The sequence below is a fragment of the Xylocopa sonorina genome, chromosome 3, assembly GCF_050948175.1.
Source record: "Xylocopa sonorina isolate GNS202 chromosome 3, iyXylSono1_principal, whole genome shotgun sequence".
NCBI classification, from domain to species: domain Eukaryota; kingdom Metazoa; phylum Arthropoda; class Insecta; order Hymenoptera; family Apidae; genus Xylocopa; species Xylocopa sonorina.
In genome coordinates, this window is record NC_135195.1 from 13,858,983 (window position 1) to 13,883,863 (window position 24,881).

The 24,881-nt window shown below is 46.8% G+C and overlaps 1 protein-coding gene across 20 annotated transcripts in view; it reads right to left on the reverse strand.

Annotated features, from left to right (window-relative positions):
* Positions 1-24,881, reverse strand: part of Rg (A kinase anchor protein rugose) — a 322,382-nt gene that overhangs the window by 166,999 nt on the left and 130,502 nt on the right. For 13 of the 20 annotated variants that reach the window (XM_076910992.1, XM_076910979.1, XM_076910978.1 and 10 more), the window contains exon 1: positions 16,449-16,813. The exons of the other annotated variants lie outside the window; for them this stretch is intronic. In XM_076910992.1, coding sequence (XP_076767107.1) covers positions 16,449-16,652 — 204 coding nt within the window. In that variant the 5' untranslated portion in view covers positions 16,653-16,813. Of the gene's footprint in view, positions 1-16,448; positions 16,814-24,881 lie in introns of those variants that run through there. 20 annotated transcript variants of the gene reach the window in all.

Sequence of the window (24,881 nt, forward strand, 5' to 3'; positions counted from 1 at the left end):
TGTTTTTTCAATTAAACGTCTAATCCTTGTATCGACAAATAGTACGAACGCGCGGAATCACGGTATCCAAACGAAAAAATAAACGTTTCCTGTTGATCGTCGAACGGGAAACTAATAAAATTATGAAAAAGTTCCGCGAAAGCAAATGGTTTCGCGTTCCACATATTCCCGGAACAAACGCGTCTGCGAAGCTTTTAACGAAACAAATTTCATAACGCGAAATCCAAGCCAAAGAGAGAGAGCATTTAGTCGAGGAGGAGAAATATATTTAAAACAAAGCAGCGTTCGGAGGAAAGGCGACTGGTGCGTTACGTAGGCGAGTTCTCGCAAAAATTACATATATTTAAATAAATTCCAAAGCAATTAATTAAACGGCTACGTTTTATTGATTCGACGCCGGTACCTACCGTTTGACGTCACATGTACGAGTTTCCGTCCCGATAAATTCACTTCAGATTCGCGCTACTATATTCGACATTCGTTAACAATAAGTTCAGACACGATTATCCGTGCACCTGAAAAATATACGAGTTCTTTCGATACTTAGGGGTGGGTAGAGATATTTAAAAACTGAATACTATTTGTAACCAACATTTTTTAAAATCGTTTCTTCAACCAATGTAGTCAGTGCTTCCTTTCCATTTTACGTGCAATTCCAGTCGACTGAAACGTGACGAATAATCTCGACGAAAGCTCGATCCACTGTCCAACCCCTCTTAATTCACACGAGCGCGAGCGTCGTGTAATTCGCGGAAGCCATTGTGTACGAGCGAAATGTCCAACGCGCGAGGGATCGATTCGAGGTATAACGAGCGCCTTGTTAACGGCCAGCCAATTAAAAGGTGAATCAGAACAGGGAGAGAGAGGAACGAAAAAAGGGAAGAAACGCGCGAAAATGAAGGATCGCCGAGTCGTCAGCTGCTTCCCAGTGGACCTTCGCTCGGGGACCACCGACGACGATCTAACGCCGGCTTGACTCTGAACGAGCATTTACATTCTCGACGACAATCTCGCGGGATGGTATTTAGGTTAAGAGGCGAAAAAAGGAAAACATAGAAAATAGTCGGGCAGATATCGATTTTCAAGTAAACCGGTGACACGTATATCCACTTCGCCATTAAGCATCCGCGCTTTTTTACGGTCCAACTCATTGTTTACCTCGCACATTGTTCACGGCTCTGGAACCGTACACCCCGCACCGCCGGGCTCGTCCAACATTCAACCGGCTACGTAAGCTGCACTCAGCTTTTGTGTTAAATGTGCTCTTTACATTATCCCCCTCGTTGTTCGGACTGACGCGCATCGAACGCTGGCCATTGTGCACCCCCGGAGGGTTGAACGCGGCATCTTGGAGGCTGCGCGTCAGTTTCGACGGACGTACAATGGAAATTTCGTGAGGACTTTCGAAGTCTCGAATGGATCGGAAGACACGATACAGCGAAGGCAACGTTGATAGAAATTTTATGCGATCGATCGTTCGTTTATTCTGGCTGCGACGCACGTATATTTCCGACGCCAGGGTGAGTGTAATTTAATCTCTGCAATTTCCAAATATAATTAGCACTTAATTAACGAAACAATTATATTGATTACTTGTACAATTAAATCCGAGTGATAACGCTGATACGTAACCTTGACTAATGGAATACCATAATTGAACCAAATGTTGGCTCTTGGAGATTTCAGTTTTAATTGTTCAGTTTCACATTCTGCCATATGTACTTACGCGTTATCGCTGTGGATAGAGTATATTGTATGACACGATAATTATGATCGTTTGGTCCTCAGCAAATAAAATTCCAGATATTCTAAGATTTAATTAAAAAGATATCAAAGGTTTCCGCGAAAATAACTGAAATTCACGAATATTCTCAACCCGAAGCGTTTCATTTCCTTGTTCGGTGCATAATTCGTTGTTCACCGAGTTTCATAAAGGACCGAATAAATAGAGAAATATAATTTTCACAAAACAGCTGGAAAGTTGGTTCGATAAAATTCATTCGAACGGGTGCAATAATTTCCATTCGAATGTTCTGTCTACCATTTAAATTTTGACCATCCTCGGATAACATAGAAAAAAGGATTCCGTTAAAGAAATACGATCGTCCTTTAACGATGCTTTAATGATCGTCCATCATTAGAGTTATGAGCAATTTGCCAAAATGAATCGTCGCTACGTATAGTCGCTGATGTCAGTTTCGGTTATGAAAAAACTTTTCTGTTAAACTGCAGTAAGATAGTGTTTTAATTAAACTTCAAGGGTGGGTAATTCAATAGATAGCTAAGGTTATCGAATTACATTGAATATGCAGAGTGCATGGCACGAATATTAATTAGAGAATGAAATTTACATTGAAATCGCCGCAAAAACGGTGGGGAAATTAAATTTACGGCACCGTATTCTGAATATTTTAACATTTCAAAAGAGTCTGTATCCAATTTTAGTTTTAAAATCAATTCGAGGTTGACAGTTAAATTTGCACTGATTCTAAATATTAGATCAGGTTTAAAACAAGTTGTTGGGACACCAAGGACACAAATGTTAGAACGAATTTGATCAGGAAAGAAAAGATATTAAAAGGGCAACTCTGCTATTAATAAAGTGTCCGCTGCCAACGAAACTTGAGGGTGGCTCTCTCAGAGGTGGTCGAAACACTCTGCGCATTAATCTCGCCGATCCAACGATACGAACAACACGCTGGCGCACAAATCACTATTGTTCGTTCGTGTAACATCCATTAACCTTCACCCAGATAACGCCAGCCAGTCACAAAGTGTGCACGTATCGCTAAAAAGCATCCAATACGGCCGAAGCTCATAATTGTTCCTCGCAAATAAGCGTGTCAGGTCCCCTGACGCAAGAACGGCTAGAGATGACACCTCGACTGAATCCCTTACGAAACAACGAAGGACGCGACGAAAAACGCGAACGAGCTCGTACAAAACGTTGTCAAATAAAAGGCAGCCGCCTCGAAGCACCTCTCGCGTGCCATTTTATTAATGAAAACTGCTGCTCTGTTCTCTCTTATTCCTTTTTTCCGCTTGTTCGATGTCTCGCGACTCGTCAACCCGTTCCATCCAGCGACGACTGTTCCCGTTCGGACAATTATCCGCTACGCGCCTCGTGAAACTGGAACAACGAGCACGCGACGAAGCTGAATGCATCGATGAAGCAAATCTTAACTAAAACTTTTCGAGCAAAATTGAGATTGAATTCGAAACCAGCTTCCGCGATGTTTACTCTGGTAGACTAGACCGAATCGAGGCTCGAACCGAAGGGACTTTGTTTCTTAGCGGAGTGTTTCGTAAATTGCTGAACACCCCCGGTTGCCTCGACATCCTCGCTACCACAATTCGCCTACGGCGCGTGTTTGCCTTCGACAACCTACCAAAATAACTTTTCTGAGAACGACGCAATTTCTGTAGCGATGGAATTCAATTTCAAGGCAGAGTTTAAGCGTTCGAAAGTGGTTAAATGTATCGAGCGAGCGACTTTCAGCTATATTTTCTTAATCGAAACTATTTTCACGGCACGGCTGATAAAATAAACGAAACGAGTGATTCGTGACTCGTTCGTTTCTTAGAGACGACCAAAGACACAACACCTGCCCGCGATGCGCTGAGAAAATAAACATTTTCCGCGTCGCAGCGGTTCAGTCGTTCGCGAGCAATTACGAGGTGACATCGTTAAACGGGGACCGCTTGCAGGCGAGGCAAACACGCCAGAGAAAGTGCAAACAAACGTTCTCGCGCGATCCGACGTACACGAATAATTTCGGGTATCCGTAGAACCGCGAGTGCTTTTCGTTTAACCAGCAGAAAATCTGATCGCTGCGCCTTCGGATATATTCCGGAAAATTACGGGAACGATGAAGAGACGCGTTATCTCAGACGCGTCTGAAGAAAGACGTTCAGAAATCGATGCCTGTCTCCGCGGCCCTACAACGTTTGGCTTTCAAGTTAATGCAACCGGCGCCCTGCGTTCCAAGATCCCTGCAATGCCACCCAAGGTAATGGAGAGCTTTCGATTATATTACCATAGACGAGGTACCGTTGGCGAACGAGGAGTAAAAATGTATTACAATATCCAGTGTACGCATAACGCAAAAAAAATTGCTCCTCTTGAACGCGCGACGCTGCTTGTTCCAAATGAATACGCTCGTAAAGTGGCAATCAGAATGGAAAGTTCAGCAGGTCACGCGAGCATGGAAATTACAGTCTTACCGGGTGGTCGGTTCCCGGTGACGCGAATATGTTTGCGAGATGCGTCACGGCAATATTCCCCGCATAACAAACACCTGCGATTACGCGCTTATCAACTGGCCCCACGCAGGTTAATATGCGCTCCCCGTTATAACGTGTGGCCAGCGCGGACGCAATTACCCCGTGGATATCTGCAATAATAGTAAAACTCGAGAGTCCCGGTTCGACGTCGAAAATGAGTGCTGCCGCTGGTCGATGCGCGGCTGCTCAAAATTGACCGGTCGCCGGGCACGCGTGATTAGAACGCGCGTATAAAGAGATTCCCAGAGATTTAAGTGCGATTGGGTTGATAACGTCCACGGGAGATTGTAACGGTTGGATTATTGGTGTGAAATTGTTGAATTTCGAGTTGGCTTCTGTCCGATGTTATATTTGGGGATGGGACGTAATTCAATTGTAATTCGATCTTTGCGAACGATATCGACGTTAATTCCATTGGTTACGCGCGAAAATTTGATTAACCGTCAAGATCAATCCCGTGGAAATAGAAATTATTAATTGTGATTGCATTGCGAATGTACGATGGGCAATGAAATTCTCGTTTCGGGCACGCGCTGAAAATGTTAGCTCTTATTTTAAAACACGAACTCGATAGATAAACTTCGCTATTTGTTTAATCGTAGAATAAATCGATGCGTAAGAGTATGAAGGAAAAAAATGATTTCTGTCACGTTTACGCACCGTGAAAAGAGAGTTATCTTACCGCAATGCTGTATATAAATGAAATCCATCCTAAAAGTTACACCTCTGAGGATAACCTAAATAACGACAAAAGTGTGCAGTAGCGAGGGTTGCAATGACGTAGCTAATACCTTCGGAGTACTTACGCGTGTTTACTTCCTAGGGTAAACCCCCATAAAAACGACCCTCCCTTTTACAACTTCTTCCAGTTCACAAAGTAACAATCTTCTGGTTCTCGCCAATGCCAACTGAAACAAACTTCTTCATCAGCTACAGGGCACTACAGTATTACCGTCCAACTCTAACCATATCGCGGGACTTTTAGTCATTAAAGCCACGTGCACAGAGGCACTCCCAATCCTGCGTCGAACGATTCTACTTAAATTTGCTCCGTTCGACAATTTCGACGACCGCGATCCACCAATTCCCGATAGCGAAAGCGTTCAAAGGGCCGCGCGGTTGCAGCCTCGCCATCCCCTAAAACGATATTAACCGCAAGAACACGCGACTCGATTCCAAAACGGTCACTAATGAACGCGTATTTCATCGTGCATTAATAGTCGCGCGTGACCGTGCGATATTTACGATCCGAGGACCCTCGCGGATAATCTACGTGTGTCGCTACGCGTAATTAAGTCCAGTGGACATGCAGCGATCCTGTTCCTCGCGCCCTCGTGACCATCGCACAGTGACGCAGAGTCAGTGATGATTGAAATTACGCGAATTTTTAAGTAGCGTAGGAAATACGAATCGTGCTTGTCAGTTTTTTTCTTTTTGTTTCTTTGCAAGAATGTTTCGTAGAATATCGACGAAAATCCCTATGGTAATTCGATGAAAATGTTTTGGAAAAAATCATCCCCTTAGATGAGAAAACATGTCAAGAGGGTAACAGCATCCCCTAACGTTGGGGTGTGGAAACAAGTGTGTAGAAACAAAATGGCTGAGTCTCGTTGGACGAGGGTTGAGCAGGAAAATTTCAGTGCGTCGGTTCCATCGATGACGCGACACTTTCGTTCGACCTCGTTTCCCACGGCGATCGAAACCGCGTTTACTATAATTATGGCGGCAGCGATCCCACGCAAACCAGCCGGCTAACGAGACGGTTCCTCGCCGCGGGAAGAAGCTGCGGAACGACGGAGAACAATGGATCGACGAGGCTTGAACCGCGAAATTAGGTCGTCGCGGTTGCTGTGATTTAACTGGCTGTGATTTAGGGTGCAATAAAGGCGTTCTTGTTTTACGACAGGAAGACGCGGAGCGAGGGTTTGGGGTTCTGCTGTAATCACGACTCGATGCTTGCGATTTGTTATCTGTACGTTATGAATTTTGTGTGAGTACCTATAGTTATAGAAGGAACATTATAAAGCGAGTAGATTATATAAAGCGTTGCTGTTTGCTCTAGAATCGTTACTAGCTCGTTATGAATTTTTTCGAAACCTAAAATTAATTAAACATCGACAGAATTAACTTGCGAAACGTGTCAACATAATATCGAGCTGAAGCAAACATTGGTACGATTTTGTATTCGCGCAGAATATGTTAGCCGACCTGTTAATTTTCCATGTTTTCGTCATATAACACGTATATATTATTTAATTAGTCATTTAGAGAAATTTCGTTTCGTTGGTGGAAACTACACGCGCGAACAAATGGTTGGGAAGCAAACATTGATCGTTGAATAGGTGTATCGCGTTTTCATTGTTGAATTAATTCGAATCCCGGGATAAACAGTATCTTCTAATATATTCCCATGCAGCGCGCCCCTTATGGCTCATTATACGGAAAAGTTATCTCTGTTTGTCTCCTCCACGTCCGCGCATTTTCCGATACGCAACACCACCATCGACGCAAGGTTCGTTACGCTAACACGAGATTGAGAAGCATTCGAACGAGCGTTCCATTAATTCGAAACAGCGTAGAGAACCCTTTCCCACCCGCTCTCGTTCCCTCCTCGACGCTCCTCTCGACGGAAGCTTATTGTTTTCCACGTTGAATTCAATTCCGCCGAACGCTCCTCGAACGTCGTCGACGAGCACGGACGACGTACTTCCGAGGCGAACCTTAATTTCGCGGAACGAGCTCTTCCTACGTGGATACGTTGCTTTTATTGCCCTACTGAACTTCGTACGGGATCGACGAGTTCTCCTTTGAAAACGCAATTAACCCTCCGACCCACCCCCGGATATCAATCTTCACGTTTCAACGTCGCGTTTCTCGGGAACGATATGCGTGGAACGCAATTTTGCGATCGCTCATCCTTTGCTGAATGAAAATCGTTTGAGGCAGTCGGAATTAATTTCAGAGCGGAGCTAATTTTTCGCCGCGTAAAGGGGAATTATCGTTGAAATTATTTAGCGTCGCCCGGCTTCAATGCGACGCGCATCGAATAATCTTTTTCCCATCAGAGGGAATCAACAAGTTCTGCCTTTGAAAAAGTAATTAAGAGGCGACGGGCGTGTTTTTCATTAAACCGGGACAGGTCTATCAGAGCCGAGCACGAAACCGCCGCGAAATCCCGCGAAATCTGGCCAAAATATTCCCTGAGTCGGACGTTCGAGCGGCCTACTTGATAATCCGGAGATTAATAACGCGGCGGTTCCCGCGGTTTGTTTGCGTCCGCGAAGATGAAAATCCCTCGCTGCGAGTGGCAGCCGACCGCGAGAGTGCACCGGCTCGCGTGGAAACGAACTGTTCTCCCGAGAACCGACGTTACGCGGTACCGTTTTCGAGATGAAAAATCATTGGTCCAAGCTTCATGGTAGAACCGGATTTTTTTCCTCTCCCCGGACGAACGAATAAATCTGTGGTTTCTCTCTGTCGAAGCGGTAACAGGAATGTCTCTCGTCGAACTGAAAGGAAATTAATTCGATACCGCATACGAGGAAACAATTGTAGTTTAAAATACTTGGCAATTTCTCTGAAGAATTCTAACAAGAGATTTGTGGTACGTATGGATCTTGATAAATTTCAAATTAAAATTCCATTTCGATTCCGAACTACCCTCTGATTATTCCCAAAAGCTGAGAATAAATCTCCGACCTTCCTCATTATCAAACGCGCCACGTAAATCCGAGGGATTAAAACACGAGCGACACTCGTCGCGAATTCTTAGATCCTTGCTGGCGGCCCTCGTCGTCGTTGGATCACGCGTCTAATTAGCGACGCGGACGAGGAAACAAAGAAACGTCGTGGAGCTCGACGCGCTCAATCAGCGTCGAACGAGTTCCTCGAGCGGAATCGTGTCACCAACGCGAGGCCTCGAAGCCAACTTCGAGTCGCGGGAGGTAAAATTCACCGCGACGCTCCCAGCGACGCGTTGGATCGACGCCGTCTTAATTGGAAGTTCGACCGCGCGCCCTCGAGGCGGACACGCGAGCAGCAATTAAATCACGGTCGCGGGGCTGACGAGAGCGTAAAACGACGGAAACGAGGAGCCGACGAAGGGAAGAGGTTTCGACTCCCTTCCGGCTTGACTCCGCGGTGCACGCAAGTGCGAATCGAGAGCCGATCGCTTTTGAAAATGCTCGACGATAGTGGAGAACGCCTCGAGCGCGGCGAATCTAGGTCCCACGGCGCTTTTCACGCGCGACGAGGCGTATTAGCTTCGCTGGTGAGAACGGAGTCGCGCCTCGCCTTTACGCTTGTCCGTTCGAGTTCGAAAAGGCAGAAATTACCTCGAGGAATTCACTTTTAACGCACGCTGGTGGAAAGACGGACTTGTAGCGAGGCTGCGATGGATGGTTGGGGGTGGGCGAGCAACGGGGACGCGAGAAACCAAGAAATTGGTGATCGTCGATAAGTAATTTTAAAAGTACTAATAACACACTCCGTACGTATCGCAGGACTGGCCGGAGTGCGGACAATAATGGAATTTCTGTGTTCTTTAAACAGTTTCACCTCGCTGACAGCATTCAACGCGGACAAATATAAAAGACAAACATTTTATTGCACTTCGGTTAGGCGAATTGAATGAAAAAGGAATAACTGGAGCTCGCAGCTACGCAACTTTTCAATTACCTACGCTTTCGAATCAATTAAGGCGGCCATTTACGCAAAGAATAACATTTTTACTCATTGTCCTCTCGCCGCTATTGGAAAAATCCATTCCAGAACACGTTATGAAATAAAATAACACCAAAAGCTGTGGAAAGAGGAAAAAAAGCACGTTTCACATTGGCTCGATTCCACGGAATCTCGCGATCCATATTTCGTTTTACTTTGAAAATACAATATTTCCTTTAGCATCGGCCTACCGTATGAAACTCCAGCGCCCCCCGATCCCCTACGATAACTTTAATTTAGACTAGAATAACACGGATCCCTCTCGCGTTTAAATCTGCCGTCTACGCGCGTGCAGCTCGCCTCGCGAGCATCGAAAGCTCGAGGGTAATGCGGCTGGGCCGCGTTCCGGCGCGACGAGCGAAGTCGAATCGACACCGTCGCGTAATTCGAGGCGGGCTTTGAATGCTTAAGTGGCCGGCCACCAAGAGCCGGACGTGTTTATTGGCAGCGGATCGGTGTTTGCGCAATCCGGCAAATGAAACCGTCGATGTCGTTCGCCCGCGTTTGCACAGCAAAAACAACACCGCCGCGACTCTCTGAGCCGCGTACACGATCCCACGAATTTCGACGTTCGTCTTTGTTTGCACCCCTGCTTTGCGGATCTTCCACTGCGGCTGCGCGATCGATCAATTCTTTCGGGGTCCCCCCGAACTTCTAACTTTCGAATCGAACCAGTACATCGAATGCCCAGCAAATATTACGAATCTGTCGAAATTATAGCGCTTAGAATGAGTACCGAAAGACTGTGCGATTAATTTTTAAAAAATTCTCGAGAATGGAAAAGAGATGAATAAATCTGGTGTACCCGGGCTTTCGGTTCGCCTTGATACGCAACATGTTATTTCACGCGAATGTCTAACGAGATCGCAAACGGCTAAATATTTTGCGATCCAGCTGCGACTATCAACCGCAGTCTCTCTATCGAATTACCCCGCTACGATCGAATTGGGACGAATTGCGCGGGGATTTCAGAACCAATTTCAAATTATGGTCATTCAATCTGCTATGGTGTCGAAACTCTGAGCGAATCTAGTTGCGAACTATATTAACGATGGATTATTAATTCGTCTGTCGTGTAAAATATAATCTGCAAGCTGTTCGTCTCTTCGAAAAAACGTGACGATTGCACTGCAGGTATACAGAAACGGAGCGTCGTCGCGTTATTGAATTCCATATCTATTATCGAGAGAGCCATTAAGCCTACGTATATTTCTTCTCCAGCAGACTTTATCAGCACTGTGGGAACGTGTTCGAATCGAGCTATCTGTACACACGACACGTAACCTGTAGAAAGATTTCAGCTACGAAAAGTCTCGATCAATTACGTGCAATCGTCGCGGTGGGTGCTCGAGCGGAAATCTTCCAGCTCTGATATTTAGAAAATACCAAAGTTCCCTTTTCTCGACAAAACGTAGTTAATTATGATTGTCGAACGATCTTATATACACCTGCGATCTGAAGAGAGGCGAAATTGCATCGGAATCAATTTTCACCAAGATCTTCAATTCTAGTACTCGACGAAACCGTTCGAAATCATCCCCCACTGGGATCCACTGTCTTTTAACGTAATACTTAAGAAGACTAACTCCGACGCGGAATCCTTGGCACTGAAGAGTGACGAAAACCAAATTTTCTAGCTCAGTGACCTACATGATTCCCTCGTCGTAGCCACAACCGAGAATCCGTACATTGTTAGAAGATTCCCTCCGGGTGACTGAGTTTAGAAGTTTATACCCGATTATAAACGGCTTTTAAAAAATCCTCTTGTTACTTCGGTCGAGCCCTAATTAACTGCGGTAATTACAAAGCGCCTCCTCTGCCCCGACGTTTAAGTATTGATTAATCAGACTTCTAAAGTGCGGCTATCTCTTCCGTCCAACGAGACACGACTTTAACAATTCCAATCAAACTGCGAGGAGAAAAGAACATGAAAAAAGAAACTCACAAACCGTAACCGCACCCAGCTCAACCTCGACGAACCACCCTAAACTTAAACTACGCGGCAACGTTCACCAAACACCCCGGCGCGTGCACCCTCGAACGGAAAACGCGTCGCTGCGATAATCCTCCCTCGATGCCTTGGTGAAAAGCGTCGCTAAACGGAGCATCCGGCCAATGAATACTGAAACAGGGAATAATTTCGTCTCCGTGCGCGTCAGCAGGGGCCCGTCGTTTAAAATACAATTATTACGCCGGCAGCATTAGCGAACTCGCGGGAAGCGGTTTTGCACGCCGCTCCCGGCGCAGTTACGGAACCACCTGTACCGCCTCGCGGAAAGCTAATGCATATAAATCTATTATTACGAGAACGCCCCGTAGATGGTGTACAGGGGTAGCCGTGCGAGACGGAGAACCTCCGCGAAGACGGAAGAGGGACGAGAGAGACAAAGAGGGGGATGGCTGATGGAACACCTGGAACGAGGTCAAGCCTCGAAGACCCAAGCGTGTTCGTTCCCTCGTAGAGACGCGAACGGCTGTTGCAGATGCGCGTATCCGAGCGGAATCGGGAAATAACGTCCCCAGCCGCATACACGGGAAAGTGAACAGTGTCTACGTCTCTGTTAGCCTGAGCCGGGGTTGAAATATCGGTAAAGTTTCGCCGGCCGTAGCTTCCCCCGAAGGAAAGAGGGAACCGCGCCGTTCCCGTGCTACAAAGGCCCGGCTCCTTTAATTATCTTGGTCCGACGCGAAACGGAGTTCGCCCCGCGACCGCGTAATTAACGTCCCTGGATCATGCGCACCTCTGCCCGGGCAAATTTTCGCCGAGCAGGTGCGGGGCCGCAGGACCTTGCGGTCGCTTTCTTCTGTTCGATTTACGGTAGGGCTATTTAAACCGTTTTAAACTGCTCTCCGGAATTTCTTTTCTTATGTTACTGAAAATTGGAGAACAGAGTTAGTGCAAGTCCTATTTTTGGGAAAGTCTCGATTATACGATATAGCTATTTTATCTAGACAAACTAAAAATTCGGTATAAAGAAAAAAAAGAACGAAAAAAGGTAATTATCGCAACAGAAGTCAGCTGTCCATCGTACACTCGCATTGTTACACCTAGTAATGGACAGCATCGAACGATTAAATTTTCATAAAACATAAATTCGAATGTATAAAATAGTTTAGAGAGACAAGTTGTGTCATCCAACCCGTGAAAAGTAGAAAATTCGGGGCGGAGATCGATAAACGCCCCAGCAACTCGCCAAAGGAAATCCGCGATACGATATATCGGGCGGCTAGCACCCCAAGAACGATCTCACTATCCACCCCAACCATCAGCCAGATGAACGTTAATATATACCTCCTACAGGTTCAATCCCGATATCATCCCCCTCGACGCCGCTTAACGGGAACTTTATTAATACGAACTTAAGGGTAGCAGAGTGGAGCACACCGGCGGGCAAGCGAGGGGAGTGACGGAGGGATTTCAGGAAAAATTTACTTTACGATATTGGAACTCCAGTTTCGTCGAAACTTCGTAACTCGCCATTGCGCGCTGATTTCCTCGATCAACGTGACGAGCGCGATCGCTTCTTAAAATTGTTTAATACCGCACAATCTGGATTGTCGATGATTCATAATCAAAATGTTCGAGAATAATGAGTTAATATCAGTATTAATACGACAAAGATACACTTCATGCAACAAGAGCGCCATTTACCAATTACACAAAAGTAATTCCTATCGTCGGTAAATAATACACTATTATTCGAATTCCCCCCTTATCGCAGAGTTAATTAATGAAAAAAAAAAAGTAATACAACGTCGTCTATAGGAAACATATTACTTTTCCGAAGGTATCAAACATTTGTTCTGTTGACGAGCAAAGACGGCACCCAATTTCAACCTCGCCGTCTGAAAGCTCGGCCATTCAGACCAGCGTGCAACCCCTCGGCTCGTTACGTCACCACGCCAATAACTTTTGATCGTCAAACGAGCACGCCGTGGTAAGTGGTTTTTTCTTGATAGGGGGCCATCGCGATTCGTTCGTTTCAGCCGGGCGTAGCCCACGGCCAGGACGGATAAAAATTCATAGGCAGCCTCCTCTCGTCGAGATGTTATCGTCACCTACCCTCGCGCCCTTCGTCTCGTACGCGCGAAGGAAACGAAGAATGCCAGGCCACTCGACCGGGGAAGAACGCGACCAGCGTCAACGACGTCGCTGACGAGACAAGCGTGCAGAGTACACCCTGCCTATATGTTTTAAAGGCCCTCGATGAAAACACCGGGGTTTCTTCTCTGGGGGCGAGCGAGCCGTGTCGCGCGTTCAGCCAAGTCTCGCCGCGGTAAATGGAACATCCGAATTGGCTTTTTCGAGGCTTGCATTTCTTTAACCCTCCATTGCTTACAGTAATTTCAGTTACGTAACAGTAGAATACTTGTTTATAAAGTAGAAGAGGAAAAGATTTCTGATTAATTATCTCTTTAGAATCCTGCATGGAAAGATCAGCATGGAAAGAAATTTGGAAGAAATTACATTTGATCCTGATAAAGACTGCCTACGAAATTGGGAGAGCTTTTTGTTTGTTTTTAACCCTTCTGCTTGTACGACCTATATTTTGGAGTTGACTAAATTCTCTGAGTATTTTATCGTGTCAACTGTTACTGCATGCTAATGGAAGGTATTAAAACAAACGACTGCGTGCTATGAAAGTAACATGAACGCATATTTATGAATGATCGTTTCTTTTTTTTTTTTAACAGAGGGTTATATCTGTACATTTTTGTGAGAAGCATCATATTTCGAAAATAGGAGCTAGTAGTTTAACGAAGCATGTTGCGCTCGACACGCGTAGCCTTGCACTTTGCTATGAATTATGCAAGCAGGTAAAAATGATAGGTGTTCATGAAAAGTGACTAAATGGAGAACGAACGAGAACTACAGACTACGTGGCAACTAATATTTAACATCAAACTTTGATCAGTCCCACGATTCTGGTCAATATTTATCAAAATTATTACCATAAATATTAGCACAATTGCACAAAGGGAAAAATTATCGTCGAGCACGGGTAATCACCGCTGTACAATTACAATCAAACAATTTACAGTCGATGACGATCAATATTCAATTTTCGTTCATAACGCGTACGCAATATCGAATTTCAACTAAAATATTTGTTACAAATGCCCTCACCGTGGCACCAAACGACAATTTACGAAAAACAATCGTTCCGATTATGATCCCCGCTACGATGCACCGATCATAAAACTGAAATTCGCGTAATCGATTGAAAAAGTGGTGGTTAATAACCAAGCGCAATTAATCCGATAATTTCGAGCCGTCGAACGGTGGAATCTGCAGGGACTGGCCCCTCTCGAACCGAACGAAAACACCATCGAGCAATTAACCGAAACTTGACTCATCCACGGGGACTGTCCTCCTTCACCAGCCATCCAAAATAATTATCGCGGACGCGGATGAAAGTACGCGGAGTCGCGGGGCCGCCTGCCGAAAGCAGGGATTCCCAGGAGGAGCCCGGTTATCCGGCGAAATTAGTTCGGCCAGCTTTCGGCGGGGAATTATTCCGGGCAAAAGACCGCGTGCAATTTGCATCGAGGCGATGCGATTAAAATTCTTTGACCCAGTTGGCCCGAGAATCGGCGACGGGGCGGGCAAATAGAAAATTTCTTTCCAGCCAGAGACGGAACATCGTTCGAGGTGAAAGACGAAGCAGGGAGATAGGCCAGTTTCTTCCGACACATCGAAGGTTGGAATATTTTCGACGATTCTCTATTAGAAGCCAAATTGACATGATGCAGTCGCTCCATTTAAAAAAAAAAATTTGAACGGTTCCCAAAGTGACAGAACGAACCAAGATCCAAAAAGGGAACAAGGAGAGATCTCTGGAGGTTTCGTCGTTACCACAGACTATTTCCACCATCCTTTCAACGGAGAACGACTCTTCCGGTTAGGTTACCTCCGGAATAACTGTTCGCCACCGAATCCTCGTTATCGACGATTTAACACCGAGGATGGTTGGCTCGTCGCAGTCGTTCGTGGTCTCCCATGGGGGAGGACGGCGCGTTTTTCGGGTCGAAGGATATCAATCGTCATACCTCGAGGCACGATTTGTCTCCATTTCGAGGGACAATTGGTTGCGTCGATGGAAGGGAGATAGACCGTACGTTGTCCTCGCATAAGAAGCGTCGTCGGTCCCGGATACCATCCCGAGCGTCCAAAAGGAACGCTCAAAGGATGGAGGATTGAAGCGCCTCGCAAACGGTTGGCCTTTGTCGAGCGTAGGGTGTCTTTGTGTACGATGACCGCGAGACTTTGGTGTATCGAACGGTCTTTTGGGAGCATTGGGTGTTCGATCGAATATATCGAATAAAGTATAGTATCGTACGTTTATGAAAATTATAAATATCAATCGTACACGTCTATGGATGGTGTTAGATGTATCACGATCCAGCTAAAATGGTTACGAATTCCGTGGAAACCGAAACACGCATCGAAGTCCTCTTCATCGGCTCAAAACTTAATCCAGCGTAACTTCAGTAACGACACATCGGAAATTCTATTCGATTCGAAAACAGACGGTGACACACATGCGCACCGGATACGTCAGCTGCTCGCTTGCGGCGCGTATCGTTGTCATTATCGCATTCCGCAACAACGTGCTCCCTCCGCGAGCAGACGTTCCACGAATATCCGGCTAAACAATTTCGACATTGTTCCTCGTCTACTTGCACGCTCGTTAAATGGCCGGCTTTTCCGGTGTATCGGTATTCAGTATTCCGGGGGCGCTCGGCACGTTCCGTTGTTCTTTTTCCGCGAGCAAACCGTATTCGCATCGAGTAAACTTTGCAAGGACTCCTCGACTCTTTTTTTTTTTCTATACGTTCCCGCACGTGTGTACGTTTCATTCGCGAAAGAATCATTCCTGTCGGGGCGCGAATCAATCGCACGTCTGTCTTTAACCGTTTCCACGAGCAGACGCGGAAACAGCGTAAATATATTTTCTGTACAATTTGCGGGGATCCAGCGTTTGAACTCATCGACGGAATTAATAGAATGTATGAACTAGGTAGGAAAAAATGTAACGAGTTTTCGCTCGAAAGAGTTTGAAGGATTCGCAATGTTACGAGTGAACTCGGATCAATTTAAAGTTTAAACGAGCTTTTTTTTTAGTACAGTGTTTCTCGAGCGTATTGGCAGCTTTCAAAATCCAAAAGTCAGCCAATTTGCCTGGAACGTAGCGCACGGTGATTGTAATTAATTTCTCAGTCGTTTGGCTAACAATTTTTTTATATTTGTAGTACTTTAAAAAATTTTTGATTCAGTCTAAGTTATTTATCACATTTATGACGAATTAGATATCGGTCATTTTTTAAATTTCCTCACTGTAATTACCCTTTTCCATCCCGTTAAGTAAATATTAAAAACCCCAAAATTTCTTACACTCTTTGAGTGTAAAAAAAGAACGAGAAATGCTAAATCCTCTTACCGAGAATGCTTTCAGGAACACCAGACACTGTACTATGCCTTCCAGCGTGTCCCCGGTCAAGCAGAACGTGACAGTCAGGTGACGACCCTTTCGACCGATCACGGAGCAAAGGTTCGCCTGCACGAACGCGTTCTGAGACCGCGTGGCTGCCGTCAAGGGTGGCTGTTGCGATCCTGAACTCATCAGTCGTTCCAACCAGTCCATTTCTCTTCGATCTTCGTGGTCTGGCGATGATTCTGGTTCTGGTATCTCCCTTCAAATTGATTTCAATCAACTATTGCCCTTTAAAAGAGCGCTTTCAAATCCCAGATCCTTTTTAGCTCTTAATTTTAAACTTTAATTATTATTCTTCCTTAACTCATCTATTGATCGATACTCTTAAATCTTCCTTTCTTTTTAGATTCAGATTGCTGTTCCTCCTTGACGTATCTATTGACTGGTGCTCTAAGACTTTTTCTTGTTGACAGATTTTAATAGTTATTCCTTCTCAACGCATCTGTTAATTGATACACGTAGAACGATAAGTGTCTCTGAACTTTAACAACTATTCCTCCTCAACACATTCGTCGATTGATACACTCAGATCCGTGGAGGTGTATAAAACATCCACTGAACTATATCGTCCTCTCCGATAGCGTTGAAATGCCGGTAACCTTTCGTCGATAAGTTGAATCCTCAATCCGGATGACAAGCAGCTGCCTCCAACTACCGCTATGCGCCGAACGAGATCGACCAGGCGTGGAACGTTTTCGATTCCTCGTTTCCCGAGCTCTGCGCCCCCGAATTCAGATCCCAGCGACTTTCGAGGATCATCCACGCATGCCGCATCTTCGCGCGACCCGCGCGAATCCAGTCCGTACCTACCCCAGCGAAAGAGAACACGTTTCTTCGAGTTTTATTCCCCGAAGACAGGCAGTGAAATCGTGGGCTTCCTAACGGACGACTTAACCGAACTCCTGCACCTTCCACAGAATCGACTCGATGGCTGCACCGCGAGAAGAACTCTTCTCCTGCTCTTCACGGAAGGTACACCAAAATGTCAGTTCGAGGAGCACCGGTACTGGCAGATTTTCCGCAATCCACGCGGCTCGGTGCGAATCGTACCACTCGACTCCGCGCGAGTACGCATCTTAACGATCTCTAACCGATACAGACGGCACAGTCTCGTCGCTGCGAACAGACAGTTGGTAGGAAGCTGCGCGATGGTCTGATCGATACCAGTCGCATCGATCGCGATAACGAAGCCGAGAAGGATCGCCGCGTTTACGTCCTCCGTATATCGATCGGTCGTGAAATGCGTTCCATTATGTCGAGCGCATTTATCAGAGCAACGTGAATTCCCCTCCGTGCCAGTGGTCCGAGACCAGGCGTCGTGTCCCGTCTGAACGTGACGGATGCTCGACGCTTTATTAAGATCACGCGATCATGTCGAGCCACGCGAACGTCGGATCTTTTCCTGCGAGACCCCCACGGGATTGCTCCCCGCGTTTCTCTCCTCGAGATCTCTCTTCTTGTGGCGGTTTTTTTTTCTTCAGCAACCCCGTTCTCTCGCGTCGCTACTGCCTGGTGCGATCACGTGCGTCAGAAGACAGCTCGATGGTTCTTGCGATCGCGTGCGTCGAAGGATAACTTCGTGGCCGATTCGAGGGGCGACACGATCTCAGACGTTTACTGCGGGCAACAGGCTGGACGGTTCTGGATCCTGCGGGAAATCGAGAACACACGCTGCGATGCTGGTGGTGTTGCGGATGCTTCGAGGGAGCGGCGCGGTTCCGCCGTTTGCGATGTGGCACAATTTCTGATCAAGTCGCACATCTCGTAGCACAGAATGCAAATGCCTATTATCATGAACGTTTCCATCGTATCGATTGCCGTTTCCTCCGAGACGCGGAACAGATTAGTCCACGGAGGGAATGGTAAAACCGTATCCGCTTTAACGACCCCTGTATAACGATCCCTGTTCCCAACCCTATTCCTCTATCCTCGACGTACTACACCCGATATCGCACACCATCGGCATATCCCCGTAAACTGTCCGTTACGATCAGACAGGCATGGCCACGGTTAACGATGCAGCGCGTGTGTCGTTCTCCAAATCCTCCGCCTCCTTCGTCGCGATCAACCCGAGGACTCGACGACGTTCACGGTCCACGACCCCAGTCAGGCTGCCGTCAATCTGAATCGCAACCAACACGCATTACTCCGTAGAAAATATTGGTATCGTCGTCTCGTGAACGAGAACGAATCAACGGTCACACGACACTACGATTGACCACGACTGTACCGGCATACGTTACGCGGTCATTGTACGTGGCTCGTGGTTCAGCCAGTCAAGACGCGAGTGCACTCTTTAAACGGAACCGATCCAACAAAGCTGAACGACGATAGATCGTCCGATGTTCGCGTGTCCCAGTCACACGTGAACTAGCCTCGACCGTGTGAATAGTCGAGAGGGAGCCACGTAGGGGTGGCGAGGAGGGTGGAGAAGCAAAACACGGACCATGTGGGCGATAGTGGCTCGGGGATGATTCTTTGACGTGCCGTTGCGCCGATATTCCTCGCGCTCCCTTCCTCTCCGCTTCCACCTTCCCACCGATCAGCGATTAATCGTCAGTCGAAACCAACGTTGAGCCACTTCGTTCCGTGACTTCCAGTTCCGTGTCCTGAACTCGCGCGTTTCACCCGCTGCACACTGCTCACCGAACGTACCTCGAGTGCTAGCCCTCTGCGTACGCGGATATTCACACGCGTCGGCACACGGGTCCGCGTTGGCAACGGTACGCGCGCGCCTAAACTAGGTCAACACGGCACGCAGCAGTCGCGATGCGACGCAGAAAGCGTGCACTAAGGCGAGCGAAGCGAGCGACAGAGGCGCGGTATATCGGCGGGCTCGCAACGGGCCAGCGTATGACTAGCGGATACTCTCCGCGCGAAGGTGCGCCTCGTCGAGGGTGGGCGGGTGGAAACGAGGGATGCTGGGCGACGGCGCGGCCCGCGGCGCCACCCCCGACCCCTCTGCGCTCGGAAAATCCACCAACTCTCCCCTCCTCCTTTCTCTACCCCTTCTCACCCTTGCCCCGCTTCTATCTAGTCTCATCCACCCCTCTCGCTCGCGGTACCCACTTCGTCTCGCTCCACTTTCCACCCCCGTGTAAGATCTCCGTCTTTCTCCGTTTGTAATCGTCCTCCCTGGGACTGGTGTACGTACTGTACGATCTTATTCTTCTCTGCCTTCGCGGCACCTTTTCTTGCTCCTCTTCTTAGGCTTGTCCCGTTCTACTGCCCGTGCTCCTTGTCTTCTCTTGTGCCACGCACCCTCCCGTTCTACTTTCCTCTGTCTGACTCTTCCGCCTCTTTGTCGCTGATATCCTCCTTCTCTCTTTTTGTTCGTTATAATTGCTTTTAGCTGGGACGTAGCTTAGATGATGTACGATCTTGTTCCGCCGTGCTTGAATCTCGTACTCTTTCACCGTTTCTACGTTGTTTCGTTTCAGTTATGGCTCTTGCTACAGCGCGTCCTCTTCGTCTTCTTCGCCGTTTCTGATTCCGTTCGCTTTATAATTGATGTATAACTACTAGTATAGGTGGTATATTATTTTCACCCGCCATCGAGACTCCTGTACTCGCGATCCTCTTGCAGCCATAGTTCTTGCTCTATCCGTGATACTCTGAAGGGTGGTTGCTGAGCTCGATCTGCTACGCCTCGAGTTGCTCGATGCTCTCGTGGAGAATTAATATTGTCGGGGGTGGATCGACGTGTAGGATGAGGCGTAATGATGTTTAGCTGGGAAGTTGCGTAACAGAGTCTTTATACCGGGTGGTACGAACCCTGGATACCATAGAGGAGACACTATCAACGGAGGAGTAACTTTTATCGGATACTTTTAATCATCATTATTCTACATATTTCGTTTCGATACGAATTTTTGAAGTCGACACATGAGAATAGAAATATTTTATACAAAAGAACTTATTTTCAGATACACCCCGTTTTTGTAAGAAATATCGAATGCCATTCGACGACTAAGCTCGAGCGTGTTTTGAATACGTGCTTGTACATGATTGATCGCGATCTCGATGGCATCCAACTGTTCTTGCTGACGCTCACTGTACCTTTTCACATTCGCCGCGCTTCCTACCGATTGAATGCGATCTTGCTGACGCCGGTATCGGCTACGCCGTTTGACAAGAATCCTTGCTCGCTCGCGCTCTCGCGGATATTTGCACGACCCGGCGTCGGAATTTATTTTCACCGTTGAACAACGCTGTTGCATTTCTATAAATCGCTTTTGATATCGCGCCTAGCGACCGAAACCGGATGCTCGCTGTTTTATCGCGCTGTCCCGGAATTTTATTGCCAACAGCGACGTTTGATTGGAATTTCAACAACATTCAAGATCGCGCTACAGCACAGGCGGCTAACTCTGTTCCCTTACGACTACGCGCATTGTTGTTCGCCGAATGCATTCTTGATTAATAACTGCACGACGGTTGGTATCCGACTGCGTCCACCCGTCTCTCTCTCTCGAGCGTTCAACTATGTTTCCGGACAACCGGTATTCTTGCCGGGACCGCAGTGTACTTTGGTTATCGCGTTTCATTACGGCTTCCTCGAAATTTGATTATCGTCGTTTCACCGTGTATCAGCGTTACCTCTGATATTTAACTCTGTTGCCCTGGCATTTCCCGGGTGTTCCGCTGATATCGTGTTAACCGCAACGATGAGCGTATTCTTCGCGGATAACTTTGACGCCGCGCGAGGGTTAATTTCATCCCGTTCATTAGGCAGGGAACGCGTGTGTACCGCGACGCGTGGGATGGCGCATAGAAAACGCGATTTAATTCCGCGGGAAGAATTCCAATTTCCGCTTCCACGAATTTTCTTGCGGCTCTTGGAAGCGCCAGCCTACGAGACATTACCGTCACGATTCGATGTAATTTCATCGTTGGTACCGTTCAATGTTCCATTCCATTTTACAGAATTCTCATTCAAGATTAGATAAAATTGTCGTGGGTATCGATATCGGTACATTATGGAAGTTTTTCTGGATATTTTTAATATCATTGTGTATTTATCAGACGAAAACTGGTTCCCTCATAATTCTTTCAATACTCCTCGCTCGATCGTTCTCTATAGAAAGTTGTTTTTGAAGCACCCTGTATATTATTCCAACACAATCGAAAACATTCGTGACCCCGTGCACCCGGCTCGCGTCGTCACAGCGGAATTTCTTATCTGTCCCACGTTCTCCCCTCGTATTTCGCGGACAAACGTTGCCCGGCGTTATTCCTCGCTTTTGCCAGGGAATTCCTTGTTTTTCTTCCCGTCCCGTCCGTTTTCCCTTCCGTTTGACGCCGCTTTTATACTTCGCGATCGAACACACGCCACGGGGCTCCTCGTTTTATCATTGTGTGCTTTGCGTTTCGGTAATTATCCGCGTTGTTTGCGCAACGTGTTCATAGCGGGGGTGGCTTTTGTCGCAGCCGCGTAATAACTTGCGGGAAAGTGAAAAAGTCGCTTAAGAGAACGTAATTTTCGATTACACCGATGATCGAAGGATTCACCAAAGAAAATACACGTTGTTTCGTTAATAGGATAGGCCAAGATGTTTGGAAAGCGTCGAATTAAAAAATTGAATGCATTTTAATTTCAATTTAATTTCGTTGCACCTTTCTAAGAAATTTAGCAATTTATACCCAGCTGAAAGGCTGTTAACAACGAAATTATTCAAACCAGAACGACGGATACTCAAGCGGCGACACTTGTACGAAATCAAAAAATTATTTTCATCTTGCGAAGGCGAGTGAATTACTCTGAAAATGGTCTGACAGCGGAAATCCTTTCGGAGCTTCCTCCGTCTTCATTACTGCCGGGGAAATAAGACTCTCTGAGAATAAAGGTCCTTATAAACGCAGAATTGCATCGTAAAATACAAATTAGACATAGACGCAATGAAAAAAGATGAAGAAGCCTTTAGAAACATTAATTCCGCATAGTATACGAATAAAATAATGTAGGGAATAATGCATAATATAATATATGCTTGCAATAAAGCTGTAATAAATAATTCCCGAATACTTACATAAAAATTCACGAATCTAGTAATAATTTTGTGTTAACAAAAATCTTTCACGATATCGCACGGCTGCAAATATAAAATACCACCAATTCTGCTTGTGTCGCAGCCTTATTTTACGCTGAATCAGTAACGCTGTTAGCGATGAAAAAGCTGGTAATGGGGCTTCAGAACCCCAGAAACTGGAGCTACGAAAATATATTGCGCGACACGTCTACTCTACACCCTCGTCTGCGGTACCATCTCGCGGATACATCGCGTTACTCGTCGCAGATTCGATCAGCCGCTCGTTTCTCCTTTTGCGCCCTTTGTCCCGACCCCGTCACGCTTCATAGTTCTCGGTGATCCCTCTGCTTTTCACGTTTATGCCCCGCCAACCAACTAGAGGAACGTACAACTTTTTCCATTTCTCCTCCATCCGCCATCCGTCCTCGCCATCGCGTCCTCGTCACCCCCTTTGACCCGCAAACGTAAACGTTCGAACAATCTATCAAACGCCGAGGGCGCGAGCCTATCGTGCTGTACGGTTTCGCTCAGCTAATACGCGAAGACCTTTTCCTTGATTTACTGAACGTTTCTCACTTAATTAATACGACGGAAAGCTATTCACTAACATATTCAGTAGCAATTATCTCAAGTTCATCAAAGTGAAATGAAAGAAGGGACGACATTTTCAGTCGGAAACCACGATCGTCTCATATCTCCACGAAACCGTGAACTACTCTCTAGCTGGGAAAAAATTTCGCATTTTCGATCGAGGTTACCCGATTGTTTTGGATCCTACAAACAAGCGGAACAAACAATGAGGGCGGGGGAGGATGCTTTCGCTTTTAGCTGCAACTACGATTGTTTTCGGAATCCGGCAGATAGAAAAAGTTTCCACTTCGGGTGGAGAAGCGTCCGCGCGGAAAAAGCGACTTTTCGTTTACGCGGGTTGGAATTCCGATTGTTGGGGGATCCACGAAAAAAAAACCACGCTCGAATTAGTGACTTGCCAGTTCTTTTTTCCCTCCGTTCGGCAGCCTATGAAGTTACTGGAGCGCGGACAATTCGGTTGCGGAATGTCGCTTCGATGCGAACTCATATACCGTCCCAAATTTAAGTAATTGTACTTTCTCTATAAACTGATGGGATATTCGATCGATGGAGACGAAATCCATCCCTCTCAACCCTAATTTTCCTCCCAGAGAATCATCCCTTAAATTGTCTCGCGCTAGAAAACTTCAATTTCGAACGAGAAACGCGTATTAAATATTTGAAACGCGGGATCTGCAAGTATCACCAGGAAACTATTTATTCGCGCGAAACCCTGCAGACGCTAATTAAGCTGGCCCTTCTACGGCGGGCGGCTCGACGTTAAACCCGAGCGGCGGTTCTCGTGAAACGCGTCTCCGTGTAATTCGCTGGAAATTCCGCGGGTGCGATTCGAAAATTAACTCTCGACGAAGACTGCGCCAAGTACTTGTGCCGTGAGCCCCCGTGTATTAGCGGCCCTAATGACGCGTGCGCGTTTCCCATCGGTCGAGAAGAGCCTGAGCCGCGAACTCTGCGAATCGTTTTCAACGCGGAAGAGACGGGCTGGTTCCCATCCGGTGGTTGCCGGCTCGTCGAACCGGTTTCCAGAGCCGGGTTTCACGCGAACACCCGGCAAACTCGTCGCTGAGCTGCACTCTGGTCATGAATATGGAGAATGCGACGGCTGGTTTTAAGTGGTGCAGGATTTGCTGGAGTTGTATCGACACGGTGTATACAGGGGAGTTTAGAGGGTGCTTGGGTGTTCATAGGTGCCGCGGACGAGGAGGATCAGGACCCGTTGTTCGCGGTGGAGGCGGTTTCAGAGGTCAATGATCAAGCGAAGGCGTATCTGATTATACATTTTAATCAACGAAACTGTTAGTACATTGTGTTTCAATTGTAAAGCAAAAGCTCTCTATAAGCGGGTAACCGTTGGAACAATAGGGGAAACCAGCTCTCCAGCTGCGGATCGGTAATTACCAACAAACCCTTGGCTGACTAGCCAATCAGCGCCGCGAGAAATCCAGAATTTGTATTCGCGGCCGACTGCACGAACAGTTCCCGGGCTAAGTTTCGCGCGAGTTTAATTGCGCCTTAATGAACTCGACGGTTCCCAAGAAAAGTCCACCCCTCTCGACTCCCCGTCTCGACTTAAAGATTAAAACGACCTTCGCCTCGGACGAAGAAATACCCCGTCTCGCTGCTTTCAACCAGCAAAAGTGAAGTTCGAGCGATGCGCGTGTACGCGTAAACGAACGAAAGAAGTTCGAATTTTTTAGTCTAAATACTTTCTCACGTTGTACACGTTGATAAATTTGACACAGATGGACGCGCGCACTTG